Source organism: Callorhinus ursinus, unplaced genomic scaffold (genome assembly GCF_003265705.2).
Source record: "Callorhinus ursinus isolate GAN/ISIS: 27379988/994484 unplaced genomic scaffold, GSC_fseal_2.0 scaffold1, whole genome shotgun sequence".
Classification (NCBI taxonomy): Eukaryota; Metazoa; Chordata; class Mammalia; order Carnivora; family Otariidae; genus Callorhinus; species Callorhinus ursinus.
Window position 1 is genome coordinate 142,314,314 of NW_027397063.1, and position 17,884 is coordinate 142,332,197.

Genomic DNA, 17,884 nt, shown 5'->3' on the forward strand with positions numbered 1-17,884 from the left:
GATGCTCGAAGATGAAGAGAAAGACGCTCAACAGTCTGAAGGAATATTTCCCACGTAAAATTGCATAAATAAATGAGAAAGTCTTACTAATATCTTGTGATTTAGAAGGTAAAGGAACCAACCTCTGTTGGTTAAAATCTTATACTTTTAGAGCCCTGACCTTCCATATTAACACATTAACTGAATTCTACATCAGTTTCCAGCCTTGCTCTCTTGTCTGGGCCCTGCAGGATGCCCTTTGAATTTTCCTACAGTTTCCATGGGATGTAAAGTTGAGGTGTGTAAAATTACATCCATGTCCTGGGATCTTTGAATCTCACAATTTAACAAATTGGGTTAATTCACCCCAAAAGCTAGAAAGACAAAACTTCTCTTAGAACTTTTTCCTCTAGCTCTATCAAACTAAGAAGCAGATGAAAGAACTTTGTATGACCAGTACTCTATTCAAGTTTCATAGCACATTTTTTTAATCCCATAAACTAGGATTATTTTATTACTTAAAACATGAGAACTTAATGCACATTCTATCTAACGAATTACCAACAGCCACTATGTGCTACTGGTCAAAATACAGATTATTGTACATTAATGTTCTCCCTGGGAATTATGGTTTCCCCAGTTTCAAGATGGAGGGTAATTATTTAGTACACATGGATTTACAATAAGTCTATGTTCCTTCAGAAAGGGACTCTTTTCCCTGCTATCGGTGCATTTTTTTTAAATTTCTATTACATAAACTATTATTTTGGAGTCTCACTTTCTGCTGTTTTTAATTCTTTTATTGTGGTGAAATATATATAACATAAAAGTTACCATTTTAACCAGTTTTAGGTCTATAGTTCAGTGGTATTAAATTATTCACATTGTTGTGTAACCATCATCATCATCTATCTCCAAAACTTTTTCATCTTTCCAAACCAAAACTCTACCCATTAAGCAGTAACTCCCTACTTCCCCCTCTCTCCAGCCCCTAGCAACCACCATTCTATTTTTTGTCTCTATGAATTTGACTAATCTAGGTACCACAGATAAGTGGAATCATACAGTATTTGTCCATTTGTGTCTGTACTTTTAAGTTTTAGTAATATTTGAAAAAGGCTGAAAATGTTTAAAAATAGTTTTATTTATGCTGGGGTGCCTGGCTGGCTCAGTCAGAGGGGCATGCAACTCTTGATCTCAGGGTCATGAGTTAGAGCCCCACACTGGGTGTAGCGATTACTTAAATAAATAAATAAAATTTAAAAGTATATTTTTATTTATGTATTACATATATCCCAATTACAAGATATTCTATATTATTTTTTTTAAAGATTTTATTTATTTATTTGAGAGAGAGAATGAAATAGAGCATGAGAGGGGGAGGGTCCGAGGGAGAAGCAGACTCACCACTGAGCGGGGAGCCCGATGCGGGACTCGATCCCGGGACTCCAGGATCATGACCTGAGCCGAAGGCAGTCGCCTAACCAACTGAGCCACCCAGGCGCCCCTATTCTATATTATTTTTAATATTTATTTTATCCAACTCATTCTGTAAGACTGCTTTTATTTATTTTTTTAAAGATTTTATTTATTTATTTGACAGAGAGAGACACAGTGAGAGAGGGAACACAAGCAGGGGGAGTGGGAGAGGGCGAAGCAGGCTTCCCACAGAGCAGAGAGCCCAATGTGGGGCTCGATCCCAGGACACCTGGATCATGACCTGAGCCAAAGGCAGATGCTTAACGACTGAGCCACCCAGGCGCCCCTGTAAGACTGCTTTTAGACAACAGGCTTCAGCAACAGAAACTTGATCAAGGCAAAAGGGCCCACAGCGACCACCTACCTAAATACAGGCAGGCCCATCAGGCAACCCCCCTCAAAATATCCATAGGCCCTAACTGACCAATGGGCTACTTACAACCAGGAACAGTTACCAAAAAAGTGAAAATTCCCTACGTCCCCATATGTCCTCACCTTCCTGCTTTAAATATAGCCCCCACTCACTGCCTCCTTGCAGTCTGCTTTGCTGTCCTGCAGCAAAGGTGTATTCAATAAATCTCTATCATCATCATCATCATTTTATTTATTTATTTATTTGCTTATTTATTTATTTATTTTGAGAGAGAGTACGTGCATGAGGCGGGGCAGGGAGAAGAGGGAGAGAGAGAATCTTAAGCAGGCTCCACATCCAGCACAGAGCCTGACCCGGTGTTGATCTCAGGACCCTGAGATGAAATCAAGAGTCAGAAGCTTAACCGACTGAGCCACCTAGGCACCCCACTTACATTATTTTTTTATGTATTCAATAAATTTCTATCTCCTTTGTTCTGCCTTGTATGAATCCTTTCACCGCCCATGCCACTGGCGCCCACCTAATCAGGATGCCCCACATTTGGGGGGCCCCCATCCAATCGAGACAGACATCACATAGGAATTTAAGAATCCAAAATAGATACTCATTGTTAAAAAAATAATGTAAGTGGGTGCCTACATGGCTCAGTTGGTTAAGCTTCTGACTCTTGATTTCATCTCAGGGTCCTGAGATCAACACTGGGTCAGGCTCTGTGCTGGGTGTGGAGCCTGCTTAAGATTCTCTCTCTCCCTCTTTCCCTGCCCCACCTCATACACATACTCTCTCTCTCTCTCAAAACAAAATAAATAAATAAAAAATGATGATGATGATAATAATAATATAAGTGGGGGCACTGGGTGGCTCAGTCAGTTAAATGTCCGCCTCTTGATCTCAGCTCAGGTTTGGATCTCAAGGTCGTGAGTTCAAGCCCTGCACTGGACTCCGTACTGGGCATAGAGCCTACTTCTAAAAAATAAATAAATAAACAAATAATAATAGTAATAAGTGAACCTTTATTTAAAAATTTTTTAACTTCATTTTTAATTAGTGATTAGGCTTCAAGTCATCATCAGTGTTAAATAAATAATTACTTAAAATATTTGTCAAGGAAAGATGCAAATAATCTTAGTACCAACCAAATAGAAGTGATTGGGGAATATTAGAAGGCTATTTCTTGTTTTTATTGAATGTTTTCAAAACCTTAAGAAACCCTATACTAGGCGCCTGGGTGGCTCAGTCGTTAAGCGTCTGCCTTCGGCTGAGGTCATGGTCCCAGGGTCCTGGGATCGAGCCCCATATCGGGCTCTCCCCTCAGCGGGAGGCCTGCTTCTCCCTCTCCCACTCTTCCTGCTTGTGTTCCCTCTCTCGCTGTTTCTCTGTCAAATAAATAAAATCTTTAAAAAAAAAAAAGAAAGAAACCCTATACTATATCATTATTATTTTTGCTGGAAAGTTTTACAAATATTGTGATGCAAATGGTTTATCCCGGAATTATCTATGCCTGACAATTCAATCTATTGGAAAAATACCTCTCAGGCCACCACACCTATGAAAAGCAAGCTAAGAAACAGAAAGTATGCACACAAAGGCCTCCAAACACTCAAAATTTGTATTAATACACTACACTGTGCTAAAGAATCCCTCAGGTACTTGCCCTTATTTCACACAAAATTTTATGAGTTTATGTATCTTAAAAAAAAAAAAAGAAGCTGCTTATGTGCCTTGATTCAAAGCCCACAACAGTTCAAAGGCAGAGAGAAGAAAGACACAGAGGTTACAAAATTACAAAAAATAGACCAAGAACAAACAAATCCTCTTGAATGGGTAAAAGGAAAATGCCTTTCACACCCAGGTAAATTCTTGAGGCATGGTGCCTTCAAAACAAAATAATTTATACTCAAAATTTAAGAAATGATAATATTATACAAATTCAAGATCTTTTGCTTAAGAAGACAAGGATACATGTAATCTGTTGCAAAAGGACTGTCATCAAAAAAGGGTTTTTGTTTTTTTAATTCACCCTTGAAAAAAAATCTTTAACTTTGAAAACAATAATCCAGAACTTCTCATCCTGAAGGGTTCATAACAGCTGAAGATCTGAGACCAGAACAGAATCAAGTTTCTATGAGTAGATGATCACTAACAATTTAACTTTTATCTTCTTGATATACATATTATACATATTGTCAAAGTTTTAAATCTTTTACACATAAAGTGATTTTATTTGATCCAGATGCACTGTCTTACCTAATATGTTAGCTCGTTAACTTTTTTACTATTCTAAAAACCACCTCTCTCTGTTAATGCACAAAATCAATTCATTTTCATGAAGAAAAACTAAACATTATAAGAAAAATAATCATGATATCTCATGAGCACTTCCTTCTTAAACTATTTTCAGTGCCTGTATATAAATATACTTTATATACATATGGGGTACCTGGGTGGCTCAGTCTGTTAAGCGTCTGCCTTCAGCTCCAGTCATGATCTCAGGGTTCTGGGATCGAGCCCCACGTCGGGCTCCCTGCTCCGCGTGGAGCCTGCTTCTCCCTCTCCCTCTGCTGCTCCCCCCTGCTTGTGCACTCTCTCAAATAAATAAAAAATCTTAAAAAAATAATTAAAAATACATATATACTTTATATACATATTTTTTCCCCACAAAACTGGGATCACACTTTACATGCTGCTTCTTAATCTGTCCTTTAACACAAATATCTTTGCATGTTGTTATTACTTTCCTGCAGGTTCTAACAATAGGTGTGTTAGGCAAGTTAATCTCTTTGAACCTCACTCCATCTATAAGAGTATCTACCTCTTTGGTGTATGTAAGAATTAAATAAAATGATCCGTGTAAAATACAAAGCAAAATGCCTCTCACATAGTAAGAGCCCAATAAATGTTGGTTTTTAAGGCTGCATAATAACCAACTATCTTAACCTGTTAATCAATTTTCTATTTTTAGCCAGCTTTTACCTATTAAAACAACACTGAAATAAAAATCCATGAAGTTAAATCTTTAACACATCCTAAACTGTTTTTTAAAGGCTTTATTTATTTGAGAGAGAGAGTGGGAGGGAGAGAGAGAGAGAGAGAGAGAACGAGCAGGGGGTAGGGGCAGAAGGAAAGAGAAAAGCAGACTCCCCGCTGAGCAGGGAGCCCTATGCCCCACTGGAACCCAGGACCCTGGGATTATGACCTGAGCCGAAGGCACACACTTAACCAACTGAGACACCCAGGCACCCCATCCTAAACTTTCTTAGAATAAATTTCTAGAGGTGGAATCTTGGACCAATGATTCTTTATACATTCCCAAATATAACTGTTTCATATTCGCCAACATGGTGTTTCCCCACATTCCTCATCTCTACCTCACTCCTAAGTTTTTTGTTTCTTAAATAAATGTGTTTTGTAAAGTTAGAAAAGCTGGCAGTAAATAGTATGAAAAGTAAGGTATTTACTATCTAAATTTTAATCATTATTTACATTTTACTTAGAACAAACTTTCAGTGTCATATTCCAGTGTATTTCAAGCAGTTTTACTCTACATGAGCTTTAGCTTTTAAGAGAACAACTTCAATTTATAGTTGACAGTTGTTCTAATGCAATAGCTGATTTAATAGTTGTTGGTTGCTTAACAGTTGTTTAAAAGCTGTATAAGAAAAACGTATTTTTAAAATTACTTTTAAATGTCTCCAAATTCATTAAAACTCAGCCTTTCTTACAGAAACTAAAATTTGAGAGAGGGAGAATTGCTCAATCTGTTGAGACTGAGAAAGGCTGGGAAGAAATTTAGCAGAAGCCCTCATCTTTGCTCAAGAGACAAGGGCTGCGAGCACCAAAACACACATTCTCATTGGTGTCTAGGAGACTGTTCTTTAAATTAACACTGCTAACACGCCCCCTTTTTCCTAGAAACTGTCATTTCCTGAAGCAACAGCATTCATGAAAAAAACTGAACAAGACTCTTGAAGAAGCAGAAGCCCGGCTGGCGTTAGGCCGAAACCCGGCCTGGCCTCAGAATGTCTGTCCCTACGGCCCGTCCGGGATCAACCAAGTTATGCGAAGTGACTAACTCGTGACAGCCTCAGGCGTTGGACGCCGGCCACACTGCCACCTCTTTCAGGTCCAACGCTCCGGCAGGCAGCCTGGTCTGGAATGGCTCGACCCTCGGCCCACACCTCTGGACCACGGTTTGACATTAGACCCCCGTAACGGGTCGGGAGTCTAGAGGGATCCAGACCCCTCCGTACTCAGTCTCGGGTCATGATGGGAGAGGGAACTTCAGACAAGTCAGATATTACAAGGGACCCAGGTTTTCCCATCCCGCCCCCACTCCTGAGTTGGGGTCTCGGATGGGTGGGGGAACCTTCGATAGGGTCAAAAGTCACGCAAGATCGGAGCCCTTCTAGCTTATTCTCAGGCCAGGGTCTTGCGCTGGGGGAAAACTAGAGGTCAGACGTCCCGAGGGATCCGGCCACCCCCTCCCACTCTCCTGCATGGAGTTTGGGGTTGGGGCCCCAGGTCCCCAGTACAGAGGACCCGGGCCGCCCTGGACTCATTCCCAGTCCAGAGTTTGGGGGAGATTCTCAGGTCAAGGGTCACGGAAGAACCTTTCCTCCTCCTGGCCCCCCGAAGCTGTGTCAAGGGGTGTCGGGAACTAGACGAGAGCAGCGGCCATAGTACCTGAGTCGAGGCCAGCGCCTGCTGGAGCTGCTGTTGCTCCTCGCTGATCTTTTGCTTCAGTTTCTTGAACATGGTGCAGCGCGGGGTCCTGAGTGTGAGACCTGAGGGGCGAGCGCCCAGGGAGACCCGGCCGCGGCGGCGACGGCGGCCTCTCTATACCAGGGACAGTAGGGGCCGGGCCTCACCGCCTCCTCCTTGGGCTCGCGGGCGGATCGAGACACTCGTCCTGCGGGTGTCGACGTCGCCGCCGCCGCGTCTCTTTCTTCTGGGTGCCACTGGCTGGCCTATGCCCCCCATCCAGCCCCGGCAGCGGCGGCGGCGGCGACAACGGCAGCAGGTGAACGGTGTGCCAAAGACGCCTGCGCGGCCTACGTGGAGCTCGCCAAGGGAGCTCTACGGAGCGCCGGAGGGGCCAAGCACGAAGTCGCGCCGGCACATGCGCGCTCGGGGTGTCGCTCCCGAACGCGACACCCGCGAGTAATACGCGGTGTCCCGCACTGCTCCAGTTCATTCCTTGCGGAGCTGCCCTCCGAGTTGGGGCGAGGGCTGGTCTGAGCGCCGCAGTGACGCACACCCGCACTTCGGCACTGCAGAGTCCTGGGGGAGGGTGCTGCTTCTATTAAGGACGGCCCGGTGGACTGGCCCACGGTGAAGAGCGGCGTGTGTGAGCGCCTGGGCTGGGAGAAGGCGGGTATCCAGGGAACCTGCTTTGCGCTCTGAAGGATAGTGTACTTTTTGTTCAGTATTTGTAGTTAGAGTCTGCATCTTCAGTGCCTGGTACTCCTACTGCTCCCCAGAGGGACCGTCTTTCCTTCCCTGGACTTTTCCAGAGGTCTCAAGAAGTACCTGACACAGACTCCCAGGGTCCAAACGTTTCAGGACGATATTGTAAAATCTCAACCGTTTGGACATCTGCCTGTATTTTTTATTTAACCGAAATCGTATATTTTCACGTATTCATTCCAAAATCCTTATTAAAGTGCCAAGTCCTTGGGGATGTTAAAAGAATTCACAGCTGAGGGAATGCAGAAATTTCCAAAGGGGTCCAAGCATCCGCATCTGCAATCATCCTAGAGAGTTTAATGTTTATGTGCTTAATTCTTCCAACACCCTTAACTTGGGCCATCTGTGAACCCCCATATCCATCTCAGCAACTACCTCTGCATGCTATACCAAATTGCTTCACATTGCCTCGTGTATCAGAACCTGAGAGAATATATGCTGATCTTCACATTTTAGCAAATTTTATTTATTAGCAAGTTCCTCTGTAAGATTCCATAGCTTGATCCCTAGATGTAGTAGAGCCAGAACAGGGCCTAGTCTGAACACTGCATTGACAGCTGGGCCAAGTCCTCTCTTATCTCATAGTGAACACCTACATATTCACCAAGAAAGTAGTAGCACTGTGACCTTTGGCCACATAGTACAAAGTCAAATGCCTGAAGGGAGCAGAAAGATTATGAGTGACACACATATGGTATAAGACAATGGAGAATGAGGGAAAGTAACAAACTGGGTAGTACAAACTTATCCAGAGGTATTTTTAAATCACTGCAGCAAAATAGCTCTTAGAATAAAATTCAGCCCAAAGGCCAGATTGTGACCTCTGAGTCTCAATTCTCTGCCCCTCGTTTTCCTCATCTATAACATTTTAATAATATTTCATCGGAATGTTGCGAAGTTTGATGTGTCTAGAGTATAGTTCATAGTAAATGATACTTAAAAATTCTAAGAGTTTCATTCTCTTCTTCTAACACTCTCCCTTTCTGTGTTGAGAGCGCTAGCCTAGACCCTCTCCCCTGAGCTCCAGATCATACCATCTTCATTAGGCTGTCAGGTTCGGGAGGGCAAAAACCATGGCTATTATACAACTCAACCAGTGCCTACTACAGGGCCTGACACTAAATTTCTACAGAATTACTTAGTCTTAATACAGCCAGCTGCCTACTGAACAGTTTCTCTTAATAGTGCATAGGCCCCTCAATTCAACTTGTCTGAAACTGATATCATCTCCTACTACATCCCCTACCATCACCATCCAGATTTGCCCCTTCTACATTTCTTCTCGCCCTCTTGCATCTTCTCCTCTTCACAAGCTTGCTTTGCCATCTGTATTTTCTGCCTTTGCTGGTGTCATCTCCATCTGCCCAGTTACCCAAGTGAAAACTGCTGAAGTTAGTCAAAACATTCCTCTCATTCTTCACCCATATCCAGCAAATCACCAAGCCCTCTGTCTTTTACTCTGAAATATTTCTCAAATCCATTCTCTTTCCTATTCACCCTGCCACTAGCTGGTTTCAATCTTCATTACATCTCACTGCTTAAATGATCTCCCAGTTTCCAGATTGGCTTCTCTCCAATCAATCTTCTATATAGCTGATGTTACTGTCCTGCCAAAACCCCATCAGTGACCTCCTTGTTCTGCAGGACACCATTCAAATTCCCAAGGAGTACAAGAAACCCTTAGCAGCCTGGCTCCTGCTTTCTCTCTCGCTACCCCCTTTCCATACTTCACACTTGAGACCTCCAGAAATTTCAAATTGACTTGTGGTTCCCTTGCACATCCAGCTTTTGTATACCTCCTTACCTTTCTTTTTTTAGTCCCCAGGTTATATATAGTAGCTTTGAACACCTTAATGAATCTAGTTTACTTATTATCCTCCATGACTTTGTACATTTCTTCTTTTCCCACCTTTCTTATCTATCCTTGATAATGCTGCCCACATGTCATCTTCCCTTTCAAGCATTTCCTAACACCATCCCTAAAACCACACACACGTCAGTGGACTTAATCATGCTCCCCTCTCTACAACTTCAATCTTACAAGCTTTAGTGTATGTATCACACTGTATTTTTATCTTTTCTTACAAGAGTAACATACACTCACTGTAACAAAAACAAAAGTACAGTCGACTGTTGAACAACACAGATTTGAACTGCACAGGTGAAATTATACATGGATTTTGTTTTCAGTAAATACAATACAGTACTGTAAATGTATTTTCCTTATGATTTCTTTTCTCTTTGCTTTATTGTATGAATACAGTCTATAATACATATAACATACAAAATACATGTTAGTCGACTGTTTAATAAGGCTTTTGGTCAACAGTAGGCCAGTCATTATTGGTTAAGTTTTGGGGGAGACAAAAGTTACACACAGATTTTTCAACTATGCGGGAGGTTGGTGCCCCTAACCCCCGCATTGTTCAAGGATCAACTGTATGATCTTATCCCCCCAAAAAACCCCTACTAATAATTTAGTTGTATTCTTTCCATTTTGTTTCTGTATTAATGAAAATATAGAGATGTGTAAATGTAATTATGTATTTGTGGTTTTATTTTATTTAATTTTATTCATTTTGCTTTTCTCAATTAACACGCCATGAATATCATTTCTAATCAGTACCTGTATTTCAGTCCATTTAATGACTGCATAGTATTTTATACTATAGATAAAGTATTTATGATTTGATGTATCGGTTTCCATGTTAATGGATATTTCACTTCTCCCCAGTTTTTGCTATTAAACAATATTAAAGTGAACAACTTTATAAATATGTTTGTGTACTTTTGTGTACGTTTCTGTGGAAAATAATGGATTCCCAGAAAGGTAATTGAAGAATCCATTCATTATGTACAGTTAATGCCAACTTGATCTCCAAAATGAATACCAATTTTTCTTTTTTTATTTTTTTAAAGATTTTATTTATTTATTTGAAAGAGAGAGAGTGAAAGACAGAACACGAGCAGAGGGGAGGGGCAGAGGGAGAGGGAGAAGCAGACTCCGCACTAAGCAGGGAGCCTGATGCGGGGCTTGATCCTAGGACCCTGGGATCATGACCTGAACCGAAGGCAGACACTTAACCGACTGAGCCACCCAGGTGCCCAATACCAATTTATGTTTCTATCCACAGTGGAAATGCCCAGTTCCATTTTTTTTAAGATTTTATTTATTGGACAAAGAGAGAGCACACAAGCAGGGGGGAGGGGCAAAGGGAGAGGGAGAAGCAGACTCCCAACTGAGCAGGGAACCTGATGGCAGGGCTCGACCTCAGGACCCTGGGATCAGGGCCTGAGCCAAAGGCAGACACTTAACTGACTGAGCTACCCAGGCACCCCCCCCATTTCCATATTTTAAAAAAGTTTTGACAACAAAAAGATAACAAATGGTATTTTGATTTCCATTTAATTATAAGCAAAGTTAAAATTCAGTCACAAGTATATGTTATTATAGATCTCTCAGGTTATATTATAAAATTCATGCAACCCAGATAATAGCTTTTCCTTTTCCCCTAAGGGACAACTCCCTCTAAGTAAATTTGGGGAAATAGAGTGTTCCTTGATCTTCCAAGGTTCTTCTTAAAGTCTCTCCTAAATCCCCATTCCACCATGAGAATGCTCTTCATTTGTTATTGTTATTGGTCTCAGTCTGGAAATCATGAATGCAGTCTCCCTGGGTACCTTGATGCTATACCTCTAAGGGACTTTGTAGGATGAGAATCAGGAGGGAGGAGAAAAACAAGTTGCATTTGGAGGAGATATCAAATATCCTTATGGATCCAGCTCTCATTTCCTTCCATTACAGCCCTACTCAAGACATGCAGACTTAGAAGGGGTGCCTGGGTGGCTCAGTTGGTTAAGCGTCTGCCTTTGGCTCAGGTCATGATCCTGGAGTCCCAGGATCAAGTTCCACATCAGGCTCTCTGCTCAGCGGGAGTCTGCTTCTCCCTCTGACCCTCCCCACTCTCATGCTTTCTCTCTCTCACACTTTCTCTCTCAAATAAATGAATAAAATCTTAAAAAAAAAAAGACATGCAGACTTACCAAATGCATTAGCAGACTGGAAAACACTAAAGGAATTATGGCATATTAAAGGAAGAAATTTAAACTATATGCTAAATAGGGGGTGGGGGATTGGGCAAAATAGATGAAGGGGAGTGGGAGATACAGACTTCCAGTTATGGAGTGAGTACGTCATGGGAATAAAAGGCACAGCATAAGGAACCCAGTCAATGATACTGTAATAGCGATATAATGGGACAGATGGTAACTACACTTGTGCTAAACGTATATAACATATAAATTTGTCAAATCACCAAGTTGTACACCTAAAACTAATGTAACGCTGTATGTCAACTATATTCAAATGAAAACAAAAAAACTATATGCTAAATACAACTTTTCCCACAGTTTAAGGAAAAAAAAAACCTCTTCAAAAGTTATAATCTTGGGGTGCCTGGCTGGCTCAGTCAGACAAGTGTGTGACTCTTGATCTCAGGGTTGTGAGTTTGAGCTCCATGTTGAGTGTAGTGATTACTTTGAAAAAGAAAAAAGAAACATTTTTTTAAAAAGTTATATCCTATCAAGGATATAACTCGAAATTATCCATTCCCAGATCTTAATCTTATTCCCTTATCTCTGTCCATAAGGACCACTCTGCTGGAGCATCCTCTTCTAGCTTCTACACTGCAAATCTCTACTAATCTTTAGGAAAACTTTTACCTTTACCCACAGAAGTTGACCCATGCTGCTTCAACATCTGGGCAATCTTGGAGACTCTGTATTCCTTAACTCTACATTTATCCTACTCTGAGCTCTTCAGACTAAAATAATACCACATGGGAAGGGGACTGAGCTTCCAGTAGTAGATTCCATGGTAGACTGTGGCACTCCAGCCCATCCTCTTCAAAGTGTCCCTTGAGAATTGAAAGTATGCCACTTTATTCTTCTCAACAGCATGGAAGACCTTAAAAAGCAGCCAGAAAAAAAAAAAGACATGTTATATGCAGAAAACAAAAATGACTTCATGGAACAGCATCTTTAAAATGCTGAAACACACTAAAAAGTGCAGAGAAAGCATTTATCTATAGCAAAAGCAAACAAAGACATTTTCTGAAAAAGAACAGCTGAGAAAATTCTTTACCAGCAACTTGTACTATAAGAAGTGCTCAAGAAATTATACCAGATGGATATACAAGAGGGAAGGAAGAGCTCCCAAATATGCAGATAAATGTGAAAGACTATTTTTTTCTCCTCTCTTAATTTCTTTAAAATCAAATTGACTGTTGGGGCACCTGAGTGGCTCAGTCAGTTGAGCGTCCAACTCGATTTCAATTTAGGTCATGATTTCAGTCAGGGTCGTGGGATTGAGGCCTAGGTTGGACACTACACTCAGCACAGAGTCGGCTTGGGATTCTCTCTCTCCCCCTTCTCTGCACTTCTCCCTGCTTGCATGTTCTCTCTCTCTCTCTCTGAAATAAATAAATAAAATCTTTTGGGGCGCCTGGGTGGCTCAGTCATTAAGCGTCTGCCTTCAGCTCAGGTCATGATCCCAGGGTCCTGGGATCGAGCCCCGCATCGGGCTCTCTGCTCGGCAGGAAGCCTGCTTCTCCCTCTCCCACTCCCCCTGCTTGTGTTCCCTCTCTCACTGTGTCTCTCTCTGTCAAATAAATAAAATCTTAAAAAATAAATAAATAAAATCTTTTTTAAAAAAATCAAATTGACTGCTTAAAACAAAAATCATGACCATAAATTGTGGAGTTTTTAACATACAAAGAAGTAAAATCTATGATAATAATAGCACAAAGGATAAAGAGTTGATAAATGGAAGTATACTGCTGTAAAGTTCTCACATTATATATGTAGTACAACATTAATTCAATTTGGACTGTGATAAGTTAAGGATGCATATTATAATACCTAGAACAACCATTAAAAAAAGAAACAATAAAGCAGAAGATTTAACTTAAAGTCCCATTAGAAGATATAAATTACAATCCTAAAAACTCAAGTTATCAAAAGGAAGACAACAATGAAAAGAAAAGGGAACAAAGAACTAATGTGACTAATAGAAAACAAGGAGCAAGACGGTAGACTTAAACTCAATCATATCAAAATTACATTCAACATAAATTGATTAAATACTCTGGTGAAAAGGCAGAGATGGTCATGATGAATGGAAAAACAAGATCCAACTATACGTTGTTTTTAAGGCATGTGATTTCAATATAAAGACACAGATAAGTTAATAAAAACATGGAAAAGAACATACTGTATATCACACATCAAGATCCCCTGGTAACAGACTCTGAGATTTACTTACAAGAGATTTGTTAGAACCTGTTAGAGGGGAAAAGGGTGGAGGTGGGGGACAATACATACAGGTGTGAGCCATCACCATCTGTAGCCACACTATTAGCTGCTGGTGAAATTAATGCCTCAGTTCTTTTTTTTTTAAGGATTTTATTTATTTATTTATTTGACAGAGAGCTAGAGAGAGAGCACAAGTAGGCAGAGAGGCAGGCAGAGAGAGAGGGAGAAGCAGGTTCTCTGCTGAGCAGGGAGCCTGATGTGGGACTTGATCCCAGGACTCCAGGATCATGACTTGAGCCAAAGGCAGCTGCTTAACCAACTGAGCCACCTAGGCACCCCAATGCCTCAGTTCTGAAAGCACATCTGAACAATGCACCAGAGAATCCAATATACTATGCAAAACTGAATCATAGGAAAGCTGTATGACTATATTAATATCAAATAAAATAGACTTCAAGACAAGGAGTATTACAAAAATAAAGAACTTTTTAAAAGATCTTATTTATTCGAGAGAGGGAGGGGGAGGAGCAGAGGGAGAAAGAATCTGAAGCAGAATCCACGCTGAGTGCGGAGCCAGATGCGGCACTTGATCTCACAACTTTGAGATCTTGACCTGAGCCAAAACCAAGAGCTGGACGCTTAACCCACTCAGCCATCCAGGTGCCCCTAAGGAACATTTCAAAATAACAAAAAGATTTCATCTTTTTGATGAAACAATTCATCAAGAAGACATAATCCTAAATACGTATCTACATAATAACATAGCTTCAAAATCATGAAGCAAAAAGTGACTGAAATGAAAGGACAATTACAGTTGGAGATTTTAAGATACCTCTCTTAGTCTTTGATAAAACAAGTAGACGAAAAAGTAGGTAAGGATATAGAGAATCTGGGTCAGCTAACTCTGCCTAATTGATCTTTTTGGAAAACTACTACCAACAACTGCAGAATACACATTCTTTTTTGAGTACACATGGAACATTCACCAAGATAGAAAATATGCTAATTCATAATACAAGTCTCAATAAATTTCAAAGGATTAATATCATACAGCATATTCTCTGACCACAAAGGAATTAAATTAGAAATCAATAACAAAAAGATATCTAGAAAATTCCCAAATATTTTGAAATTAGGCAGCTAACTTCCAAATAAGTGATGGGTCAAAGAACAAAACTCAAGGGAAATCAGAAAATGTTTTAAATGAATGAAAATGAAAATATCAAAATTTGTGAGGTGCAGCTAAAGCAGTGCTTAGAAGGATTTATAGTATTGCATGTTTATATTAGAAAAGGAAAAGATTAAAAATAAATAATCTAATACTCCAACTTAAGAAGTTAGAAAAAAGGGGTGCTGGGTGGCTCAGCCATTAAGTATCTGCCTTCAGCTCAGGTCATGATCCCAGGGTCCTGGGATCAAGCCCCACATCGGGCTCCCTGCTCAGCAGGAGGCCTGCTTCTCCCTCTCCCACTCCCCCTGCTTGTGTTCCCTCTCTCACTGTCTCTCTCTCTCTGTCAAATAAATAAATAAAATCTTTTTTTTATTTTTTTAAAGATTTTATTTATTTATTTGAGAGAGAGAGAATGAGAGATAGAGAGCACGAGAGGGAAGAGGGTCAGAGGGAGAAGCCGACTCCCTGCTGAGCAGGGAGCCCAATGTGGGACTCGATCCCGGCACTCCAGGATCATGACCTGAGCCGAAGGCAGTCGCTTAACCAACTGAGCCACCCAGGCGCCCAAATAAATAAAATCTTAAAGAAAAAAAGAAGTTAGAAAAAAGAGAAGAAAATTAAAACCAAAGTAGAAGGCATTAAACAATAAAGATAAGAGCAAAAATCAGTGAAATAGAAAACAGAGAAATAGAGAAAAACCAACAAAGCTAAAATTTGGTTCTTAGAAAAGATTAATAACATTGATAAGCCCCTAGTAAGACTCATTGAGAGAAAGAAAAACACTAATTATCAGTATCAGGAATCAAAGAGAGGCTATCACCACAGATTCTACAGATAGTACCAGAGAGTACCACGAAGAGGCTTAGGCCAACAAATTCAACAATGTAGAAAAAGGGACATATTCCTTGAAAGACACAAATTATCAAAACTCTGATGTTTCTCAGCCAGTGAATGGATAAATAAATTGTGGTACATCCATACCATGCAATACTAGTCTAAAATACAAAGAACCAATTGTTGATACCCACAACAACCTGAGTGGATCTCAAGCAAGTTTTGCTAAGCAAAAGAAGTCAGATTCAAATGAAGCCATACATATATATGATTCCATTTCTATGACATTTTGGAAAGACAAGATGGTAGGGAGAGAGACCAAATCAGTGTTTTCTAGGACCTGAGAAGGGTGACGGGTGGGGGTGAGGTGGAGGAATTATTAAAAGGGCATAATGAAGGAATCTTTGGGATGATGAAAGAATTCATATCATAACTATAGTGGTAGACATACAACTCCGTGCACTTCTCAAAACCGAAAAAAACCTATACACAACAAACACTGAATCTTACTGTATGAAATTTTTAAAATAAAAGTTAAAAACCTAAAGCTCAGAGAGGTTAAGAATCTCACTCAAAGTAACACAGCCTGGACATGGTAGAGCAGCATTTGAACCCAGAGCTCTCATGGCTCTAAAGCCCATGGCACATCACCACCCATACTACCTCTGGATCCGTTCCTGTGGAGGCACAGACTTTCAATGACATTGATTTCTCTGTGCTCTCCAACTCTGCTCCAAAATGATTTACTGATTGACACTGAAGTGTGCTCACTAAAATTCTTTCTTGGTTGTCAGAAAAGAAATATTTTACTTTTGTACATGCAGAGCACTATCCTCAAATGTGAAAGTGGTACCTCTGTGTTGTTCTTCACACACCAGATTTGTATGGGAAAGGGGGATATATATGTATAGGTATAGTATATATTTGTACACACACACAATTTGGCTGTAGCAAGAAACAGATCTGGAACACTTTGAAATACTTCATTACACTGTTTTAATGCACTTCATGAGAACACTTAAAACATATTATGTTTTTAATATTTACTTTTGCAAAAGAACATTGTATGTCTATGTAAAGTATAGTTATAAAACAGTTGGAAAGCCTCCCATGAAAGAAAGGTCTCCATATCTTTGTCTAAACTTAGACTATGACTCTCAGGAATTTAACCTACTTTTCTGCCTACAGCCTTTTCTTTAAATAATTTTGGGGGGGGGTATCTTTGTTTTAATTTAATCCCTACTGTAGGCAGAAAGTAAGTAAACTAGGGAAAAGTGAAGGGTTACATTGTCATTGCTATTGCCCCTGTTTGACAAACAGTCACAAAGAAGAGCAAAAAAATTACTCTTCTAAAGTCATATGATCTCGGTGACAGAACTGGAAAGTGACCTCAGGCCTTCTTGCTATTTATCCTGGCCTCCCAACTGTCATAAATTTAACACTTTCTTCTCTTCTCTGAGACATACCCTGCTCAATTTTTAAAACTTCAATGTCATCTTTAGCAGTTTTATAATTGTTTACATAACATGTCCTGGGACTGTTTGCACAGCTGATGGCAACAATTTAATGAGAAGAATCTTTTGAAGGGAAAGCCCAACACTGAGCTGAGAAAAAAATCATTTCAAGAATGAGGTCTTGGTAACAAAGAGAAGGGTTGAGGGAATAAAGGTGAGAAGTGGCAAATTCCTTGCTCCTTACTAAGTAACTGCTTGATAATCAGATTCTAAGTAAACAAATTCACTCTTGCAAACATTTGGATACTGTGTTTGTGTTGCAGGAAAAACAAAAAGAGCCCTCCCCTCATATTCAAGATATTGTGTTGGTAGGTTACTCCCATAGGGAAAGGCTGGGTAGGATTAAGGAATAGGCACACAGACATTAAACTCAACCGACTGGGTTCAAATCCCAGCTTCACATTATTCTGTGATGGGGGAAAGTTACTTCGCTTCTGTTTCAGTTTTTTCTTTTTTTTTTTAATTTAAGATTTTACTTATTTATTTGAGAGAGAGAGAGAGAAAGGGAGGGAGAGCATGAGTAGGGGGAGGGGCAGGGGGTGAGGGAGAAGCGAACTCCCCACTGAGCAGGGAGCCCGATGCGAGCCCCAGGACCCTGAGATCATGACCCGAGTCAAAGGCAGACACTTAACTGAGTCACCCAGGTGCCCCTGTTTCAGTTTTTCATCTGCAAAATGAAGACACATAATTATATCCATCATAAATTTCCTGTGAGGATTAAAGAAGTAGTTGGATAATAAGTCAGTATCTTGAAGA

The 17,884-nt window shown here is 40.4% G+C and overlaps 1 protein-coding gene and 1 long non-coding RNA gene across 8 annotated transcripts in view; both read right to left on the reverse strand.

The window, feature by feature from the left end:
• GOLGA4 (golgin A4) overlaps positions 1 to 6,894 on the reverse strand; it is a 121,352-nt gene extending 114,458 nt beyond the window's left edge. For 4 of the 7 annotated variants that reach the window (XM_073902156.1, XM_025884460.2, XM_025884484.2 and 1 more), the window contains exon 1: positions 6,515 to 6,893. In XM_073902156.1, coding sequence (XP_073758257.1) covers positions 6,515 to 6,586 — 72 coding nt within the window. In that variant the 5' untranslated portion in view covers positions 6,587 to 6,893. Of the gene's footprint in view, positions 1 to 6,514 lie in introns of all 7 variants that reach the window. The other 3 variants (XM_073902143.1, XM_073902140.1, XM_073902133.1) reach the window with 1 other exon arrangement.
• Positions 6,895 to 10,701: 3,807 nt separating this feature from the next.
• LOC112833440 (uncharacterized) overlaps positions 10,702 to 17,884 on the reverse strand; it is a 47,846-nt gene continuing 40,663 nt past the window's right edge. The window contains exon 3 of the long non-coding RNA XR_012381109.1: positions 10,702 to 12,263. This is a non-coding gene — a long non-coding RNA (uncharacterized lncRNA). The remainder of the gene's footprint in view (positions 12,264 to 17,884) is intronic.